Below are 19,109 nucleotides of genomic sequence, written 5' to 3' on the forward strand. Positions count from 1 at the left end.
CTGGAACCTGGGCTGGCGCTTGATATGTGTATGTGTATACATATGTAGTTAAACGCATATCGTTGAATAATTATTAGTCACACTTTTTTTTTTAGGCTCTTTGGATCTGCAATTTTTTTTTTCAAGCACAAATTGAAGAGAGCAGAAAAAAGAAATATTGATGAGATGGAAACAATAACAAGAAAATAAATAAACAAAGCAAGGAAAAAAAAAGGAAAGCTTAAGGGGGAAGGCGAAGAATGGCGAATACGCACGGCATACGATACATTCGTTTGAAGCAGGTCTTCAATCGTGCATTGGATCAATCGATTTCGAAATTACAGAGCTGGGACAAAGTGAGCTCATGCTTCCCGCAATACGTGAACACCAAGCAAGGCGCTATAAATGTTGCCAACTGTCAGCGACAGTTGACGGAATTCTGGACGGAGTTATGCCAAAGGGAGTTCAAAGAGATCATAGAAGAAAGGGACGTGGAGCAGAAACTGAATGAGTTGGACGAGCTAATCGCGGAAGCCAAGGACCGTTACATGGGAGGTGGCCTCAATGATGGAGACGAGAGGCCCGCAATCGACGAACTTTCCAGTAAGGAGCTTGTGGAATGCCACGTCTACAGCCAGCGGATACACGCCGTGCAAGAGATAGACGAACGGCTGGCGAAGGTGAACGAGATGAACGATCAGTTAGCTCGGGAATTGGACGACCTAGAAGCACAAGTGGATGCGGAAAAACAGGAGATCAACGAGATGTATGACGAGTATTTGGGCTCTCACACGGACCAGCCGGTGAATGGACTGCTGCTGCAAAGCCTGAGCGATATGGTTTTGGAGTTGAAGGAAAACTACTAGCTAGTTTGTGTAGTAAGTAAGGTAAAGAAATAAATTGTATTATGTATTCATTCATTCATCCACACATGGATGGGACAAGCGAGGCAAGAGAGATGCGTATTTCCTCCAGGCGAAAAGCGAGTGCTTCTTTTCAAACTGAAGGCTACTTCACTACACACACACACAGGGAGAGAAAAGAAAAAAGCCCAACAAAAGCACAGTGGTAAGAGAATTTCCAATGGCGCAGGTAAGAAGGACATACGCGTGTATGTTTGTGGTGAGCTCGCTGGCGTGCGCGTACCTTAGGCATTACTACGAACAAATTATTCCAGGCGGTCACCTCGACTAACGACAAGGTCGCACACTTTGTCGTGTTCATGTGGGAGTCGTGGCTGTTTGTGAAGATGTTTGCGCAGGACAGCGTGGCCGTGCGCAGAATGCAGATCAACAAGTACGTGTTGGGGGTGATCGTGTGTTCACTGGGCGCGAGTGTGATGAGTGAGTTTGCCCAGAGCGTGGTGTCGCGTGGACAGAGGGTGTTTGACGTGAACGATATCGTGTGCAATTTCTGGGGCAGTCTGCTTGGTGTCGGGGTTGCCTTCTACCAGGACCACTAGATAGATTATACGGCTATATATGGGTTATATGTACAAGGAGAGATTTCCGTAACTAGTTACTTCAGTTGGATGTATGCTCTGTGAGCGATGGCGGTTTTGTGAATCTGGTCCCTCTTGTCGAAGGCGGAGGAGGTGCCCTTAGAGATGGCGACGAGCTCTTCGCCCAGACGCACGGCAAAGTCGCTGGACACCCGCTGGTTGGCGCTCTGCACGATCCAGTTCCAAGCAATTCTGTTTCTCTGTCTTTTGTTCAACGGCACGGGGATGACCGAGGCCTTGGCCACACCCGTGTTAAAAGTCTTGGTGAGCATGAGAGGGGCCAAGTCGTCCAGCGCCCTTTCCAGAGCCTGGATCGGATCCTGCCGGGTCTGGCAGTACACCAGGTACAACGCCTTAGACAGCATGGACTGCGCTTTCTCCTTCTTTCCGTGGCGCATGATCATGTTGGTGATGTGGTCCAGCGTCGGGTCCTTGCGTGGAGGGATGGGCACGGACTTCAACGCCTCCCACTGCTCCAGCTGCYCCGTGGTGGGCCTGGTCTTGGCCTCTGTGTGCGGGCCATGCAAGAGGTCTATCTTGGATTGGCCTGGGGGCGCCAGCGAAGTTTCCGGCAGGTAGTCCTTTGAAGAGAATTCAGTCTTCAGCTCGTTGATGGCCTCGAGCCATTCGTCGACCTGGCCCTCTGCCAAGGGCTCGTTGGCCGGTGCTCGCAGCGAAGACTGGAAACGAGCAGTCCCGAGACCGCTCTGCCACAATAGACGTGGCCTGCACAACAAATGTCTCCTCGCAGAATGCAGCATTGTGTGTGTATGCTCTTTGCCTTTATTGGGTGATGCCCTCTGGTGGATAGCATGTATATATATATATATATATATATATGTACTATACCACGCAAATTGAACCTCAGAACAATCGTCAAATAATTCACCCGTACGAAGGCATATCAATAATCCGGTCACGTGCTACCTATCACGTGTTACACACGTGATCACCGAGCTGCTCCTTTCTTTTCTTTTTTCTTTTAGATTAGTTTTGTTAATTTTGATTTAATATCTTCCACTTTTAAAGTTTCACTCATATCTCCTGTTCCAGCCATAAAACAATGTAATGTGGCAGCAAGAATGTGCCCAAACACCCGCCAATCAATTGGCCGCGTAATTAAGAGAGTGACTAAATCGCGTGCCTTCTTTCGGCCGAAAGCCAGGGGCGGCAAGTCAACGCGCACCCTTAATAGGCTTACCCTAGCATTCTCCCCAGGCCAACTCGCGCCCCTGCAACAACAATAACATCAACAACATCCACGGGGGGGCTGGAAACGATCGGTTCCAGCTTTGTCCGCCACCACCGTCGCCAAATTCGAAGCCAGCAATCTCTTTTTTCTAGTTTTTTTTCGGGCCCAGGGGGCATAGACCCGGCCCCCGCACTAGCGTGCAGGGGCACCCACACATCACGGAGCTCGGCCGAGAAAACACAAAAACTTTAAAGCGTTCTCGAAGCTTCCTCTCTGCGGCCCCCCCGCCGCGCAGTTTATCTTCTAGGTGTTTGTACTCAATGCATCGTCAGATCAATTATGTAACTGCCGTTTCCGCCCTTGCTAGAACACTACCATAACCGTGCAGCCAAGCGACCGCGATCGCGATCACGATCACAACCACATATGTATTGTATAAAAGCAGACGCAATGCAGGCGGAGGAGTCTGCATCTGCACTAGAAGTTTTTCTCTCTTCCCACCGTCAATCACCACCGCCTTGTTTCGTCCCGCAGCATGTCCCCGTACATCACCATTCCACAGCAATACTTATACATCAGCAAGATACGCTCTAAGCTGTCTCAGTGCGCTCTGGCTAAACGTCACCACAGAGACCTCGACCTGCGGAAAATGGTCGGTCACGCCAACCTGCTGGACAGGGTCCTTGACGAGATCGACGCCTTAGATGGTGACTTTGTCCTCTTCGACGGCGCTGCAGCTTCCACTTCCAGCGACGCCTCTTCTCTCGGTAATAGTATTCGGCCCATCAGTATAATGTGATTGAGTGGCACGCATTTTTTTACGACGCGTCCGGCCGTCATCGCATACGAATGTTGAATCAGGCCAGAAACGAAAAAGACAACAAAAAAACACTCGTTCAGTTCTCAGCTTGGAAAACGCAGAGACAATAGACTTTACCGCATACTGCATTTATACGTACGCCCACATACAGAGGTTTTCGTATATATATATATGTATATATATATATATATGTATATATACAACCGGAATTCTGCGCAGCTGGTGTTTTTGGGCATTTGCAAAAACATCCAGGGTGACCCAGTTTTGGCGCGACTTGACACAACATAATATAGTCTAGTTTAGTATAGTATAATAAAAAAGATTTACTAAAGGCCTTCGCTCTTGCCGTCCATCATGAATGCTAATACTACCACCTCGGCGATCGGGTTTGCCAGTCCTTTCGAGAAGCTGTCGTTCTTCCCGCACTCGCCCAACCTGATACTCGCACATCTGCACGAGATCATCTTCAGCTTCATCTTTTACCAATTCGCCTTCTCAGTCGTCGCACCGTTCTTGAACAGGGTGATCTTCCGCAAGCATTACACCACGATCCATGACCCGTTATTGAAAGTTGATTTCGACGTCCACACCGTGTCGATGATTCAGGCTGCCATCACGAACACCGTCCTGCTGCCCACCCTCGCCACGCCGATGCACTACAATGTCGTCACCTACGCGGACTCGTACAGCTCAATGGTCTCCTCGCTAAGCGTAGGCTACTTTCTTTGGGACCTGACCATGTGCATGCGTCATTTCAAGCTTTACGGGCTCGAATTCACCGGCCACGCCCTTGGATCCACGTACGTGTTTCTGTTGTCCTTGAGGCCGTTCTGCCAGCCCTTCATCGGCAGGTTCCTCATCTACGAGGCCTCCACCCCCTTCGTCAATATGAACTGGTTTATCGTGCAGTGTAACGCGAAGAGCAAGAACTCCATTCCGCTGTGGTTCAACGTCGTCAACGGCTTCCTGCTCATGGCCGTGTTCTTCTTGGTCAGAATCTGCTGGGGCACTCTCGCATCCGCCCTCTTGTTCAAGCAGATGTGGAATGTCAGAGATGAGTTGCCTAAAGTCTCCGCCGCCATAATGATGTCGCTGAACATTTTTATGAACTTTCTGAACGTCCTGTGGTTCAGGAAAATGCTCAGGTTAGTCAAGAAACTTACAAAGTCTACCTCGCCTAAGCTCGACTGATCGTTCACCGATACCTTTTTTTACATACCTCTTTGTATATTCCTATAGACAAAAATAAAAACCCCATAGATCATTTTGTCTATTTCGTACGTCATTTCTTCTCGCGTTTTGCCTTGTTCTTCCTAAAAAGTGAGAACGAGGTATTGAAAAAAAGAATGAAGAAGAAACGTAGCCCCAAACTATACTCTAAACAATTTCAAAAATCAGAAGGAAAAATAAGAAAGAAGAAAACCGCAGGCCTTCACTCATGTTTGATCTCAAGACAATTATTGACCGTCCTAATATTCCGTGGAAACTAATCATTTCTGCGTTTTCCATCGCCCAATTCTCTTTCGAATCTTACCTAACCTACAGACAATACCAAAAGCTATCTGAAACAAAGCTACCTCCTGTTCTGGAAGACGAAATCGACAATGAAACTTTCCACAAATCCAGGAACTACTCTCGGGCCAAGGCCAAGTTCTCCATCTTCAGCGATGTCTACAACCTGGCCCAAAAACTAGTCTTCATCAAATACGATTTCTTCCCTAAAATCTGGCACATGGCCGTTAATTTGTCAAATGCGATCCTGCCGGTCAAATTCCACATGGTCTCCACCGTTGCACAAAGTTTGTGTTTCTTGGGTCTTTTATCTAGTTTGTCCACCTTGGTTGATTTGCCACTATCTTACTACACTCACTTCGTCCTGGAAGAAAAATTCGGTTTCAATAAATTGACCTTCAAATTATGGATCACCGACATGTTCAAGAGTCTTTCTTTGGCTTACGCCATCGGCGGTCCCATCCTTTATCTGTTCCTGAAGATTTTTGATAAATTCCCCACTGATTTCCTTTGGTACATTATGATCTTCTTATTTGTCGTACAGGTACTAGCCATGACAATCATCCCAGTTTTCATCATGCCCTTGTTCAATAAGTTCACTCCCTTGGAAGAAGGCGAATTGAAGAAATCTATCGAGAATTTGGCTGACAGAGTTGGCTTCCCCTTAGACCAGATTTTCGTAATTGACGGATCCAAGAGATCTTCTCATTCAAACGCATATTTCACAGGGTTACCTTTCACCAGCAAGAGAATTGTATTGTTTGACACTCTAGTTAACAGTAATTCTACTGACGAGATTACAGCTGTTTTGGCCCATGAAATTGGTCACTGGCAAAAAAACCACATCGTGAATATGGTCATCTTTAGCCAATTGCACACTTTCCTTATTTTCACACTTTTCACCAGCGTCTACAGAAACTCTTCATTTTACAACACCTTTGGCTTTTTCACAGAGAGGATGACTGGTGGTTTCATTGACCCGGTCATCACTAAGGAATTTCCTATTATCATTGGATTTATGCTATTTAATGATTTGTTAACTCCACTAGAATGTGCCATGCAGTTCGTAATGAGTTTGATTTCTAGAACTCATGAATATCAAGCTGACGCTTACGCCAAAAAATTGGGCTACAAGCAAAACCTATGTAGAGCCTTGATTGACTTACAGATCAAAAACCTCTCTACCATGAATGTGGATCCACTGTATTCAAGCTACCATTATTCTCACCCAACTCTAGCTGAAAGATTGACTGCTTTAGATTACGTTAGCGAAAAGAAAAAGAACTGATCTAAAAAAATATATATATATATATATTAGCATGTACCATTAACTTGAGCTTTATTATGTTTATATACACATATCTATATAAAAACGAGCACAAGGAAAACAATTTCCTTCAGCACCAGTCACCACCATCTTATTCTCCATCTTTTTCATCAACATCATCACCATCATCATCATCACCCTCTTCTTCTTCTTCATTGGTTATTTCGATAATTTCAGTCGTTTCTGTTTTCACAACAAATGGTTGGGGTTCTTCAACGTCCTCTTCAGCAAGCATAAATTGATTCGCTCTTTTGAATTGTTCATTTTTTTCTTCCCTAACAGCATTATACAAAAGGAAATTTATCCAAACCTCTACAAAACAGTAGATGAAAACAGCGTTGTTGTGGATGTATAAATTTGATTCCCAAAGATATGAAACACCTGTTACGATGAAAAAAAATAATAATCTTAGCGGAACAATAGATTGGAAGTATTTTTCATTGTTTTCTAACAATGGAATCAGATCGTGGATACCGTTTAGGACAAAAAGAAGAGCAAAAAGACCCAGTTGGCCGTTGTAACGTGACAATGTTAATTGTGGCAAGTTCATAGCTTCTGTCAAGACTAGGAAATATGAATTTTGCAAAATCGAACTAACATTCTTCAAACAAAAAAACGCGATCGTGAATAAAAATGCTACTCTGAAAAAAGTAACATTTGTAGTATTAAAGGCTTGTGCCATATTCTTTGATTTATTTGTTGTCTCTTATTTGCCGTATTCGTATTCCTGTTGAATATATTTACATTAACAATCAACCGTATTTAAGAATCGATCGATGTTATTATTTTTACTTTTTAAGTGAGGTTCGGTTCGCGTGCAAGTGGCGATCGAAATGCTAAGTGCATTTGGGAAAGAAAAAAGAGGAATCGTTATATGAAGTACAGAATACTAAAGATTATTTATCTAGCTTTACGCCAACTTGCTTTATTAAAGTTTCAATGTCTTCCAAAGATTTGGTTAAGTACAATTCATCGTTGTCGCACGATTCTTCGTCACCACTACTGTTTGAGTTTTGGAGCGTTTTCAAGAAATCCTGAGTGCACAAAACACTTAAATTACGATTTGTCGTGGAAATTTCATTCCACTGCTTAATACTCAAATGGTTTTTCTTGTGCCTCTTATGTGTTCTTACAGATTCGGGGTCACTGAGCGCATGCAATACAAAGGCCACTGAACATATGGTTTTACATTGAGAACAGAACACATCATATTCGTCATCATCATCTTCCAGACCGGAATTGAAGGTCAGAAGGTGCGTCCGTGACACAATGGCTTGAATTCTTCGTATGCGTTTTAATTCCTTATTATAAAAGACGATCAATGAGGAGTAGCATTGTCTAGCAAAGGCGTCATTGAAGGATAAAGTGCCGTTGTTGTATTTATTCAAAATATTAATCATCAAATCAAACATATCAAATACACATGGTTTTTGGGTTGACTTGTAATCCGTAATAGCACCAAATCCATAAGGTAGCCAAAAATCTGTAGTAAAATTCACAGCTTCATTAAAGTTGAACCCCGTGTTAAACCCGGCATGGTAACATTTTGGGAACGTTATAATGTACTCGTTAGGTTTTTGAATGGCTTTATACACGGGAATGCCGAACTTCTTGAAGTTTGGATCGTAGGGGGATATTAAAGTCACTAGTTGATGCAATAAATCGGGTTGTTTGATGAATAAGTCAGGAGATAGGTCATTTAGTAGGTCATTAAATTTAGCGCAGCCGGATTCAGGAATACTGTACCAGACTTTAGGGTCGCCTTGATGCTGATAATTGGCGCTTAGAGTATATTGGTCTTCCATGTGCCAACAAAACGTGGAGAACAATGATCCGATGTAAATCCATGGAATGGTCATGCCCGAAATGTTTCTTTCAAACAGTGGCAATAGTGAATTATGAACCATGGGTAAATTTGTCAGATTCATGGGATGATCGCAATACTTGACATAATCCTCTCGTTCCTTCTCACTCAGATTCTTGGGTATAAATGCTCTCGTGGGGAATCCAGTGATTTGTCCTGGAGATTCGTTGTGTATGTCAGCACCGTATTTAACTGTCGTTAATCCGTTGCGATGGTCTTCGGTGACCAAATTCCAGAACATCTCTTCCAGCTCATCAATTGACAACGTTCTTTTAGATAGCAGCTTGGCGTTTTGATGGTTACAGTAATCTTGGAATTCTGGTAGTGAATAGTCGTGCGAATCCTGCGTGAAACCGTAATACCCATTGCCGACAATACAAGTATTACAAATCCAATCACCGGGAGGCACGCGTTCCAAAGGCGGTGTCAAACAGTAGATATGGAAAGGCTTGTCGCACGAATCACACAAGATCGTCCTTTTTGGATTGTTCGTCCTGTGGCATACGATGCAAGCCTCGTCGTCCTCCTCCTCTTCTTCTGAACCGGACCCAGAATCAGAATCAGAATCAAGGTCAAAGCCGTCCTCGTCGTCACTTAGCAGAGACTTCGGATATTGATCATTATGCAGTGCTGTGTGAACATTCTCATTCAACGAATGAAGAAATATATAGTACGAAGCAATGTATTTTTCAAAAACGTGTTTCAACAAACCGGTTGGCACTTTGAGTTTTTTAGAGATCGTCCTCCAAAGACTAGTGTTTTCTCTGATTTGGGAAATCCCTATGAATTTCAGCCCTTTTCTGGAAGACTGCGAAGTGTCAGTGAGCGCCGGATTAGTTTTTATTAATTCAGCGAAGATGTCATAAAAGTAGATTTTTTTTTGAAGCTTTTCCGCTGGGTGAGCAGGATCCGAATATTCCACCACGGCGTAAGGAGTTTTAAGAATGCTTTTCGTTGCATCCTTAACAGATCTATTAAAATTATTTAGCTGCTTCATGAAAAATAGCCTGCACCTATTTATCAGGTCTAGATTTTCCAGATTTTGGATTCTTGGCTGAAACGTGAAGTTCTGCACGTCTATTGACACCGGGGGACGGAAGTCCCCCGGTGGTATGATCTTGATCATACCATACCGTATGCCGAGCCTCTTAATGTGAGGGTTAGAAAGATAGTCTATTGGGTTTTCGAACTCTTGTCCGGTAGGGTACAGGGTAGGAATTTTTTCCATTGCAGGAGTACGGTTTCTGCGCAAGATATAGTAGGTTACTTTGAGCCAGAGGCAATCCAAGTACGAGTCAGGTTGTGACAATCATCCCGTTTGAGTTATTTACTTGAACATCTCTATATCCTTTGGGATGATAATTTTTCAGTACTGGTTCCCAGGGTTACTTTCTGCGTTACACAAAAGAAACCAACGGTGCGGCTGTTTCTGTGGGCGATGCAACAAGTCCATCGCCCTTAAAAACTGATCGCGCCCTGACTTGACACCCGGTGAAGACCTGAACAATCTAAAATACTGCTTTCAAGCCCTGATATGCACTTTTTTAGGGTATTTCTTATCCGGGTAGCATCTATATATATGGATTTTTAGAACAAATCAACAATGCCCGAAAACATGCACATGCACACTGGAGACAGAAGGACAATGAAACAAAGTATCGTTGAGTTTCTTAATTGAATTTGTAAAGTAGACTCACGGCAAAACTGATGAATAGTGGGATGACCCGCGTGAACGATAACGTACGCGTGTTTACGTCAAGCCCCCAAACTAAATTATGTGTGTACTGTCTATTGGTAGTAGTACCACTACAAATGGAAACTACACGTGACTGTGTTTTTCATCACGATCCACGGGATTAGCCGCCCACGGCAACCCGGTGCAACGGGTAGCACGCACCCCCGTGTTTCGCGACATGCAACGGCCAATCAACGGCGAGCTCCGGGCGCGTGCCGGGTGGGCCCCTCGCCGGCCAAGCAGCGCAGGGATATTCCACTCTTCGAGCCGTAAGCTATAACACTTATAAAGAACGCCTTTTTTTTGCAATATGCTCTCTTATATTACGAAATATACATTTTTTGGTTTGTAGTTTTAAACTTTTCTTAACTCCCCAGGACAGGCCAATTGGATAAACTTTGCAAAGATCAAACAGTAACAACAAATTTTAGCAACCTAACCACACCCCCCCTCATAAACAGAAGACAAAGTACTCCTCCTCAAGTCAAATTTGTCTTTCGTTTCTTTTCTTTTTTTTTCTGTTGTTATCCAATCTATACTGAATCTTTAAGAGATAAAAAAAAAATATGGTTTTGCCTAGACTATATACTGCTACATCCCGTGCTGCCTTCAAAGCGGCCAAACAATCTGCCCCACTCTTATCCACTTCCTGGAAAAGATGCATGGCCTCAGCTGCTCAATCTACCCCAATTACCGGTAAGGTTACCGCTGTCATTGGTGCCATTGTCGATGTTCATTTTGAACAATCCGACTTACCCGCTATTTTGAACGCTTTGGAAATCAAGACTCCTCAAGGTAAGCTGGTTCTGGAAGTCGCCCAACATTTGGGTGAAAACACCGTCAGAACCATTGCCATGGATGGTACCGAAGGTTTGGTTCGTGGTGAAAAAGTCCTTGACACTGGTGGCCCTATTTCCGTCCCAGTCGGGAGAGAAACTTTGGGTAGAATCATCAACGTTATTGGTGAACCCATTGACGAAAGAGGTCCTATCAAGTCCAAGCTAAGAAAGCCAATCCATGCTGACCCTCCATCTTTCGCCGAACAATCTACGTCCGCCGAAGTCCTGGAAACAGGTATCAAGGTCGTCGATCTGTTGGCTCCTTACGCCAGAGGTGGTAAGATTGGTCTTTTCGGTGGTGCCGGTGTCGGTAAGACAGTTTTCATCCAAGAATTGATTAACAATATCGCTAAGGCCCATGGTGGGTTTTCCGTCTTCACCGGTGTCGGTGAAAGAACAAGAGAAGGTAATGATTTGTACCGTGAAATGAAAGAAACCGGTGTCATTAACCTGGAAGGTGAGTCCAAGGTCGCCTTGGTTTTCGGTCAAATGAACGAACCTCCAGGTGCCAGAGCCAGAGTCGCCTTAACCGGTTTGACCATTGCTGAATATTTCAGAGACGAAGAAGGTCAAGATGTCTTGTTGTTTATTGACAATATCTTTAGATTCACCCAAGCCGGTTCTGAAGTTTCTGCCCTATTGGGTCGTATTCCATCCGCCGTCGGTTATCAACCAACTTTGGCCACCGATATGGGTCTTCTACAAGAAAGAATCACGACCACGAAGAAGGGTTCCGTCACTTCTGTCCAAGCCGTTTACGTGCCAGCCGATGATTTAACAGATCCTGCCCCTGCTACTACTTTTGCCCATTTGGACGCTACTACCGTCTTGTCCAGAGGTATTTCAGAATTGGGTATCTACCCTGCAGTGGATCCATTAGATTCTAAATCAAGATTATTGGATGCTGCCGTCGTTGGTCAAGAACATTATGACGTTGCCTCTAAGGTCCAAGAAACTCTACAAACCTATAAATCGTTACAAGATATCATTGCTATTTTGGGTATGGATGAATTGTCTGAACAAGATAAATTGACTGTCGAGAGAGCAAGAAAGATTCAAAGATTCTTATCTCAACCATTCGCCGTCGCCGAGGTCTTTACCGGTATCCCAGGTAAATTAGTCAGATTAAAGGATACCGTCGCATCATTTAAAGCCGTTTTGGAAGGTAAATATGATAATATACCGGAACATGCTTTCTATATGGTTGGTGGTATTGAAGATGTTGTTGCTAAAGCTGAAAAGTTAGCCGCTGAAGCTAACTAGAAGAAGAAATAAAGCTTAAACCAAGGAAAGCAAAAAAATAAAATACTAAAGAAAAAACAAAAAGAATGATAGGGGGAGAAAAGCATCCCTTTTTTGGTCCCTGTCTTTTTCTTGTCTATTAGTGTTATTATTATGTTACGATATTCATTCATTATCCTATTGATATTTTCTTTATATTCACTAAAAAAAAATTTATTCTATACGACTGACTATAATTTTTTACTCCAAACTATAAGTAAATAAGACTCACTCACGCATACATATATAGTATAAGATGTAGACTCTGTAAAAAATGAAACCCCCCACCCAAGAGAAGTAATATCCGACTTTAAGTGTTGAGCGACTACTCGATAGTAAGCGCTTTTTTAGAGTCATACTCTTTGTACTCAGGTATATGTTACCCTGCATTCTTAAGCATCGGTAATATATTGAATAGCTGACTAATAACTACCTGATGTTGACGTATAGGTATATATTTATCTAGTTCAGATAAAGCTGCCACTTTGTCTGATCCTTTTGCTAAGAATACTATTTCTCGACAGGTTTCTTGCGCCAAGTTCTGCCGCACTTCCCTACAGATCATGTTCATCAGTACAAGATGCAGAAATAAAGGCTTCATCCTTAGGAACTTTGTATGGGCAAAATCATCGATTTTTCGTTCCGTTTCGAATCAATCGGTGCAGCCAAAAGTGGCTACAAAACCAGACGGTATTTTCAGTTATGCTCTGATAGACAACAAATCCTACATCAAGATACGAGGACCCGACACTGTGAAGTTTTTAAATGGATTAATTACCTCAAAACTATTGCCTAATTTTATCAAGAAAAACCTTACCACTATAGAAAACAGTGAGGCATCTCCAGAAAATGACAAGAATAAGGCCACCCTGAATGTTCCTGTGCCCGAGTTCGATGCGAGCCTGGGAAATTGGGGACTATACAATGAAACAGGTACTCAAGGGCCTTATATCTCCAGATTTGGTTTGTATTCTGCCTTTTTGAACGGTAAGGGGAAACTGATAACAGACACAATTGTTTATCCTACACCTGTATCAGCAAGTGAGGGAACTCCGAACTACCCTGAATATTTGTTGGAGCTTCACGAGAATGTCGTTGATAGGATCCTACATGTGTTGCAAACTCATAAATTGGCCAGTAAGATTAAATTTGAGAAAATTGATCATCTCTCCCTAAAAAATTGGAACGTTGAAATCCAATTCCCCAATTTGCCTGAAGATATGGAAAATCCATGGTTTGACAATTTGTTAGATCCCATGGCTTTGGCAAAGACATCCGAAGATGCTAGTAATTTCGCTGCCAATGTTTTACAGTCCCTTTTCAAATCGGATCCTAGGATTTTGGGCGTTTATGTGGAGAGAAGGACCGAGTCAATCTCAAGACACAATTCCACTTTTCCACAATCTTTTAGGCTGGTGACCTCACAGCAAGTGGAAGATCCATCTAAATTATTTAATTTTGACGTTTTTGAGTTCTCCTTCCAAACGAAGAAAACGAACCCTGCTGAAATCAGACAGAGGAGGTTTCAAAACGGTCTTGTAGATAGTACTCAGGATTACAAGCCTGAGACATTACTGCCTTTAGAACTGAATTTCGATTTCCTACCCAATACTATAAGCACAAATAAAGGTTGTTACGTAGGTCAAGAGTTAACGGCTAGGACGTATGCTACCGGTATTCTACGGAAACGTCTAGTGCCTGTTAAGTTAGAAAATCACAGCCTTTTGGATACGGATCCAGAGAAAAAATACGCAGAAATCCACCTAGATTCAACATCGACAATCGAAAAAGATCTTGCTCATCTTGACTCAGCGGCTGTTAATCCGTTCTCTAATAAAACGGCAGCACTGCCCAAGAGGAAACAAAGACCAGCCGGTTCGTTGATTGCTAACGAGGGACAATACGGCGTAGCATTATTGAGGATTGAACATTTCTCCGCAGCCTTCTCATCTGATGACCCTGTAGAGTTTTCTATAACTACAGCAAAGGGTGAAAACGTCAAGGTCATACCTCAAAGACCATTCTGGTTCGAAAATTGGCAAGAAAACAACGACCTTCGTAAATAAGTGACACAGAATACACTGTTAATAGCACTAGTACATATTCATATATATTTATACATGTACATATACTCATACATATACACAAAGAAAAAAGCCTGCATTTTCATTTAAATATCGTTTCTCATCTTTCATATTTTTCCAAGACTTTTTCTCCTGTAGTACACCCATGTCCCATTCTTTTTCCCCTGCTGTTTATCACCCGTACACCTTCTTTCAAGATGTATATTTCAAATACGAGAAGTGCTTCGCTTTCTTTTTTCAGAATCCATCTTTCCTGGCAAGCAGGCGCCCCGTGCCGCGCGGGCGGAAAAGGATAATTCCTCTCGCCACAAAGGGCAAAACGTCGTTTCGTCTTGCGGTGTTGCGTCCTTTCTAGGCAGGCATCTGGTGAGGAAAGTTCCTTCGCAAGCTCCCCCAAGCCCCACCGCGGGCAGGTGGCAGACTCACTAAACCCTTTCACTCTAGAGTATCTCTACGCTCACATTACTGGATGATGGATTACCCACAATGTACCCATTGAATTCTAAAAGATTTTGTACTTTTATCAACACTTAAAATTTCATCTTTAAGAATTAAATTACTTTTATATTTTAATTAAACACTTCTTATAATACCAAGAAAAGAGACTAGTAATAACCGACCATTCCAAAGATGTCTGACACCGAAGCTCCAGTTGAAGTTCAAGAAGATTTCGAAGTTGTTGAAGAATTCACCCCAGTAGTTTTGGCTACTCCAATTCCAGAAGAAGTCCAACAAGCTCAAACCGAGATTAAGTTGTTCAACAAATGGTCTTTCGAAGAAGTCGAAGTTAAGGATGCTTCTTTGGTTGACTACGTCCAAGTTAGACAACCAATCTTTGTTGCTCACACCGCTGGTCGTTACGCCAACAAGAGATTCAGAAAGGCTCAATGTCCAATCGTCGAAAGATTGACTAACTCCTTGATGATGAACGGTAGAAACAACGGTAAGAAATTAAAGGCTGTTAGAATCATCAAGCACACTTTGGACATCATCAATGTCTTGACTGACCAAAACCCAATCCAAGTTGTTGTTGATGCTATCACCAACACTGGTCCAAGAGAAGACACCACCAGAGTCGGTGGTGGTGGTGCTGCCAGACGTCAAGCTGTCGATGTTTCTCCATTGAGAAGAGTTAACCAAGCTATTTCTTTGTTGACCATCGGTGCTAGAGAAGCCGCTTTCAGAAACATCAAGACCATTGCTGAAACTTTGGCCGAAGAATTGATCAATGCTGCTAAGGGTTCTTCTACTTCTTACGCTATCAAGAAGAAGGATGAATTGGAACGTGTTGCCAAGTCTAACCGTTAAGAAGCTAAAAAAGGGGAAAGATCTTCAATATTACATATATATGTTTTTCTTTGTTACTATTATTTTTGTCTTCTTTGTACACTCTATTGTTTAAATTTATAACATAATACAATCTTATCTTTTGATGTAAAAAAAATAGGAAAATAAAACTTTAAATAATACTTTATGCGTAAACCTATTTATAATTGCTATTTTGTGTGAACTTCCACGATCGTTTTCATACTTCGATTGTGAATCGTTATTTGCATTGTCTTTCTGCATATTATAATGCCTTAAGGAAATTATAGAAGTCTATAAATTATTTCTCAACATCCTTGTTATTTTAACGGTGGTTCATTTGTTTTTTGATCTTAGCATCCACTCCCAAAAACATGCATGCTAGGATCAAATCTGCTAATATTACCAAGGACCCACTAATGATATAACATAGCCATAAGTAGTTATTCTTGGCAAGTAGTCCTGTGAAGATTGGGCCAATGCAACGTGCAAATGTTTTACCAATGTTTACCACCCCCATAACTTTGGTTAAGTCTCTTGGCTTAATGATATTTGTCAATAGAATTTGTCTTGGCGTCACATCCATCGCAGTTGTTGCAAAATGAAGATTCAAAAAAAGAATAGACAAGGGTAAATAGTCTTTGGCCATAGGGATAAGAATCGAGAATATCCCTGACGGAATCTGGACCAGTAATGTGGCTCTTACTGGGCCGAAATACCTGGCAATGATAGATGATGGAATGGTAGAAGAAGCCATAACCAATTGGGTGACGAAAAACAAGGTACCCAATGCCAGCGATCCCATTAGAAATTGCTTATTATAGTAATAAACCATCCAGCCACTTGTCATAAACCCAGATCCAAGTGAATCAACCATAAAGATGACTAACAACTTCAGCAAGACTGAAACTGTTTCTTTGGATAAACTATTKGATCTTTCCTCTGGATGGGTCGCTTGTCTCATTAATGGTGCGGTCGCATCGTTGACATCTAGAGGCTCTGGCGTCTCTTCATTGTGGTGATCAATATGTTCATAATTCCCATCCATTTCTGTGGCATCAGATAATAAGAGCATGATGACCATCTTGCAAAATGCGAAAAAGGCATACAATAAGAAAACTAATTTATAGCATTGTAAATCAGTATGGGCTACACCGGTTCTTTTCAAGAGATCCACGAATACACCACAGACTATTGCACCTAATGCACTCCCCATTGTTCCAACCAAGGCATGAATAGCATATATTTCGGGTCTTGTATTATGAGGACTCAAATGTGCAATCATGGCCTCTTCTATGGATTTGAAAGGTCCAACTTCATCACTTGAAGGTGATATCACACCAATAATAGCAAATATTAGCAAAAGAGTGAAATTTTCACTGAAACTGAAAACCAACCCACTCATTAGCATCATTGCGCAACCATATATTAGCACTTTTCTCCGACCCCAAGAATCTGCATACCAAGTTAAAATATAGGAACAAATCACGTCTCCAGCCAATGTCAACGACATGAACAAACCGATTTTATCTTCTGCCATATTAATTGCATTGAGAAATAACGTTAAAACTTGGTTTGTTAAACCATAGGACAACAGTCTAAGAAACACAGATGCCCATAACAATTTAATGTCTTTGCTTGCACCTTTGAACTTAACCAAAATATCTGGTGTCATGAGATAGGGGGGGGAAGGTCTTTGTTAGGTCTGTTACAATGATCTCTTTATCAATGTAAGAAATCGATACAGTCTCTCGTGTGCCTTTTTTTTTTCATTGCGCATACTCTAAAATATGGCACTACTTTAGACAACTTCTATAATCTACTGATACATGCATAAAAAACGAGGTGTAATTGTCATTCATGAGCCGAAAATCAATAAACATGACAATTTGCTGTTCAAAAGGTTCGGCTTTTGTTCAAGCAATAGATGATTTTTCTCTATTTAATTGTAAACCTAATCTATTTTTCATAAAGTATTAGTATTTGACCAAAATGTAAATATTTTTTACTGTAAACAAACTTCTTATTCTTTAGCTCGAACTCTAATTAAAAGATATCTACTATAGTAGAATAGAAACAACATAAGAAAATGTTACAATTAACTTCAGATATTAGTGGTTGTGATATCTGTTACAAAGTACTTTCTATTGATATAAAAACATCTATATAAATGTGTACACCATGATGTCACTTAAAAAGAAAGCAAATCGATTTCGTTAGAAGAAGTGCCCTTATTGGTAGTGTTTTGTTCTTGTTGGACAGCTCCACCATGCATTTCACCGAATTCATCATCATCATCGTTCTCGTTCATATTTAATGCTGTCGTATTGTTAGATAGGGGGTTTGAGGAGGAGGCATTAGTTTGGGATACTTTAGGGGTAATAGGTGCTTCTGAGGATGCCTTGGCTGTTGAAAACAACGAGCTGAAAGGGTCTGCTTTTTTAGGCTCAGCGGCAATGGCAGGAGTAACATTGCTCTGACTGACAGTAGAATTGTTGTAGAAAGATGTTGAATTAGCGGAAGTGGCGGTGGTCCCAATTGGGTTGGAGTTTAACAAATCGAACGAAGTGTTGGAAACGGGAACAGCGCTTTGAAATTCTGAAAATTCGTCATCATCGTCTCCTTCACCTTCGTTATTTTCTTGTATGAGATCTTTGGGTACTTGTGACGATCCGTTGGAGAAAAAGTCGACAAAATCTTCCGGTTCTTGTGTTTCCGGCTGAGGAGTGGTGGTATCCCTTGACCCACTATCTCTGTAACCGTTTCCTCTGGAAGAGTTCTCTCCATTATCTTCATCATCACTATCAAAATCCGCGCTGACGCTAATACCGTGTACTTTCGTAGAATTGAAACCGGCCTTGGAATTTAAGCTGCTATCAGCGGCAACAGATCCTCCAGCAACACCCTTGTACTTCTTTGCTGTTTCTCTTGCCTTCTTTCTTTCCGCGCGTATCTTACTATCGTCGCTTAATAATTCAATGAGGGCTTTAACTCTAGTTCTGACATTGATACCTTGATCTCTTCCTTGAGAATCTGTATAGTGGAAGGACTCCAAAATCTTGATCAAGTTGATGCTACTTCTAGTATCGTCAATAAACCTTTCTGAGCCGTGTTTAATAAGATAGTCAAGTAACTGTAAAGCTTTATAAATCTGTCTCCATTCGCTACCTGCCTTTTCGGTAAACCTTCTAAAGATCATGGACAAAATTTCTTCTCTTTCTCTGAAGTTATAAGTACCCTGGGAAATCTGGTCCATTAAAGTAGAAGAGGCGCCCCAAGGCTCGTTATTGGTCGCTTCACGGACTTTACCCTCCATCTCAGTGTAATTAAACACAACATTTTGAGCCTTACGGAAATATTTTTTGGCGTCATATAATGACATGTTCGCTAACGTATCCTCTAAACTCATCGCTCCCGGTTTAACCAATGGACTAACTGGGATTTAACTAAGCTCTCTTCTCTCTCCTGACCAGTGAATACCTATTCTATTTTACATAACAAGATCTAATTGAAATTGCTACGTGATATTTCTAGTCCCCTTTCAGTTTTCCAGAGCTCCCCGCACAACGTGGTGCGTGACAAGTATAAGGAATTGATTATCCAGGATGAAAGTGAAATGACCCTGCTATGGTCATTTTATGTCACTTCATACATATAAGTATGTATATAT

The 19,109-nt window shown here is 42.0% G+C and overlaps 13 protein-coding genes across 13 annotated transcripts; 8 read left to right on the forward strand and 5 right to left on the reverse strand.

Moving 5' to 3' along the window:
* Positions 1 to 239: 239 nt before the first annotated feature.
* NNF1 (MIND complex subunit NNF1) lies at positions 240 to 845 on the forward strand (the record flags this gene model as incomplete). Its single annotated transcript, XM_018366205.1, has 1 exon — positions 240 to 845. One exon carries the CDS (start codon positions 240 to 242, stop codon positions 843 to 845), a length of 606 nt encoding a protein of 201 aa, XP_018221411.1.
* Positions 846 to 1,201: 356 nt separating this feature from the next.
* Positions 1,202 to 1,441, forward strand: DI49_3123 (uncharacterized protein; the record flags this gene model as incomplete). Its single annotated transcript, XM_018366206.1, has 1 exon — positions 1,202 to 1,441. One exon carries the CDS (start codon positions 1,202 to 1,204, stop codon positions 1,439 to 1,441), a length of 240 nt encoding a protein of 79 aa, XP_018221412.1.
* Positions 1,442 to 1,497: 56 nt separating this feature from the next.
* Positions 1,498 to 2,241, reverse strand: RSM7 (mitochondrial 37S ribosomal protein uS7m; the record flags this gene model as incomplete). The annotated part of the gene is made up of 1 exon (XM_018366207.1): positions 1,498 to 2,241. The coding sequence occupies one exon, from the start codon at positions 2,239 to 2,241 to the stop codon at positions 1,498 to 1,500; it is 744 nt and encodes a 247-aa protein (XP_018221413.1).
* A 966-nt stretch (positions 2,242 to 3,207) lies between these two features.
* DI49_3125 (uncharacterized protein) lies at positions 3,208 to 3,471 on the forward strand (the record flags this gene model as incomplete). Its single annotated transcript, XM_018366208.1, has 1 exon — positions 3,208 to 3,471. The coding sequence occupies one exon, from the start codon at positions 3,208 to 3,210 to the stop codon at positions 3,469 to 3,471; it is 264 nt and encodes an 87-aa protein (XP_018221414.1).
* A 375-nt stretch (positions 3,472 to 3,846) lies between these two features.
* On the forward strand, positions 3,847 to 4,683 carry TDA4 (Tda4p; the record flags this gene model as incomplete). The annotated part of the gene is made up of 1 exon (XM_018366209.1): positions 3,847 to 4,683. One exon carries the CDS (start codon positions 3,847 to 3,849, stop codon positions 4,681 to 4,683), a length of 837 nt encoding a protein of 278 aa, XP_018221415.1.
* Positions 4,684 to 4,930: 247 nt separating this feature from the next.
* Positions 4,931 to 6,292, forward strand: STE24 (zinc metalloprotease; the record flags this gene model as incomplete). The annotated part of the gene is made up of 1 exon (XM_018366210.1): positions 4,931 to 6,292. One exon carries the CDS (start codon positions 4,931 to 4,933, stop codon positions 6,290 to 6,292), a length of 1,362 nt encoding a protein of 453 aa, XP_018221416.1.
* A 130-nt stretch (positions 6,293 to 6,422) lies between these two features.
* Positions 6,423 to 7,013, reverse strand: ILM1 (Ilm1p; the record flags this gene model as incomplete). The annotated part of the gene is made up of 1 exon (XM_018366211.1): positions 6,423 to 7,013. One exon carries the CDS (start codon positions 7,011 to 7,013, stop codon positions 6,423 to 6,425), a length of 591 nt encoding a protein of 196 aa, XP_018221417.1.
* Positions 7,014 to 7,227: 214 nt separating this feature from the next.
* Positions 7,228 to 9,423, reverse strand: JHD2 (histone demethylase; the record flags this gene model as incomplete). Its single annotated transcript, XM_018366212.1, has 1 exon — positions 7,228 to 9,423. The coding sequence occupies one exon, from the start codon at positions 9,421 to 9,423 to the stop codon at positions 7,228 to 7,230; it is 2,196 nt and encodes a 731-aa protein (XP_018221418.1).
* A 1,073-nt stretch (positions 9,424 to 10,496) lies between these two features.
* ATP2 (F1F0 ATP synthase subunit beta) lies at positions 10,497 to 12,032 on the forward strand (the record flags this gene model as incomplete). Its single annotated transcript, XM_018366213.1, has 1 exon — positions 10,497 to 12,032. The coding sequence occupies one exon, from the start codon at positions 10,497 to 10,499 to the stop codon at positions 12,030 to 12,032; it is 1,536 nt and encodes a 511-aa protein (XP_018221419.1).
* A 581-nt stretch (positions 12,033 to 12,613) lies between these two features.
* On the forward strand, positions 12,614 to 14,116 carry IBA57 (Iba57p; the record flags this gene model as incomplete). Its single annotated transcript, XM_018366214.1, has 1 exon — positions 12,614 to 14,116. The coding sequence occupies one exon, from the start codon at positions 12,614 to 12,616 to the stop codon at positions 14,114 to 14,116; it is 1,503 nt and encodes a 500-aa protein (XP_018221420.1).
* Positions 14,117 to 14,764: 648 nt separating this feature from the next.
* Positions 14,765 to 15,442, forward strand: RPS5 (40S ribosomal protein uS7; the record flags this gene model as incomplete). Its single annotated transcript, XM_018366215.1, has 1 exon — positions 14,765 to 15,442. The coding sequence occupies one exon, from the start codon at positions 14,765 to 14,767 to the stop codon at positions 15,440 to 15,442; it is 678 nt and encodes a 225-aa protein (XP_018221421.1).
* Positions 15,443 to 15,764: 322 nt separating this feature from the next.
* Positions 15,765 to 17,114, reverse strand: DI49_3133 (uncharacterized protein; the record flags this gene model as incomplete). The annotated part of the gene is made up of 1 exon (XM_018366216.1): positions 15,765 to 17,114. The coding sequence occupies one exon, from the start codon at positions 17,112 to 17,114 to the stop codon at positions 15,765 to 15,767; it is 1,350 nt and encodes a 449-aa protein (XP_018221422.1).
* A 516-nt stretch (positions 17,115 to 17,630) lies between these two features.
* Positions 17,631 to 18,848, reverse strand: ENT3 (Ent3p; the record flags this gene model as incomplete). The annotated part of the gene is made up of 1 exon (XM_018366217.1): positions 17,631 to 18,848. One exon carries the CDS (start codon positions 18,846 to 18,848, stop codon positions 17,631 to 17,633), a length of 1,218 nt encoding a protein of 405 aa, XP_018221423.1.
* Positions 18,849 to 19,109: the final 261 nt, after the last annotated feature.

The sequence above is a fragment of the Saccharomyces eubayanus genome, chromosome X, assembly GCF_001298625.1.
Source record: "Saccharomyces eubayanus strain FM1318 chromosome X, whole genome shotgun sequence".
Lineage (NCBI taxonomy): Eukaryota > Fungi > Ascomycota > Saccharomycetes > Saccharomycetales > Saccharomycetaceae > Saccharomyces > Saccharomyces eubayanus.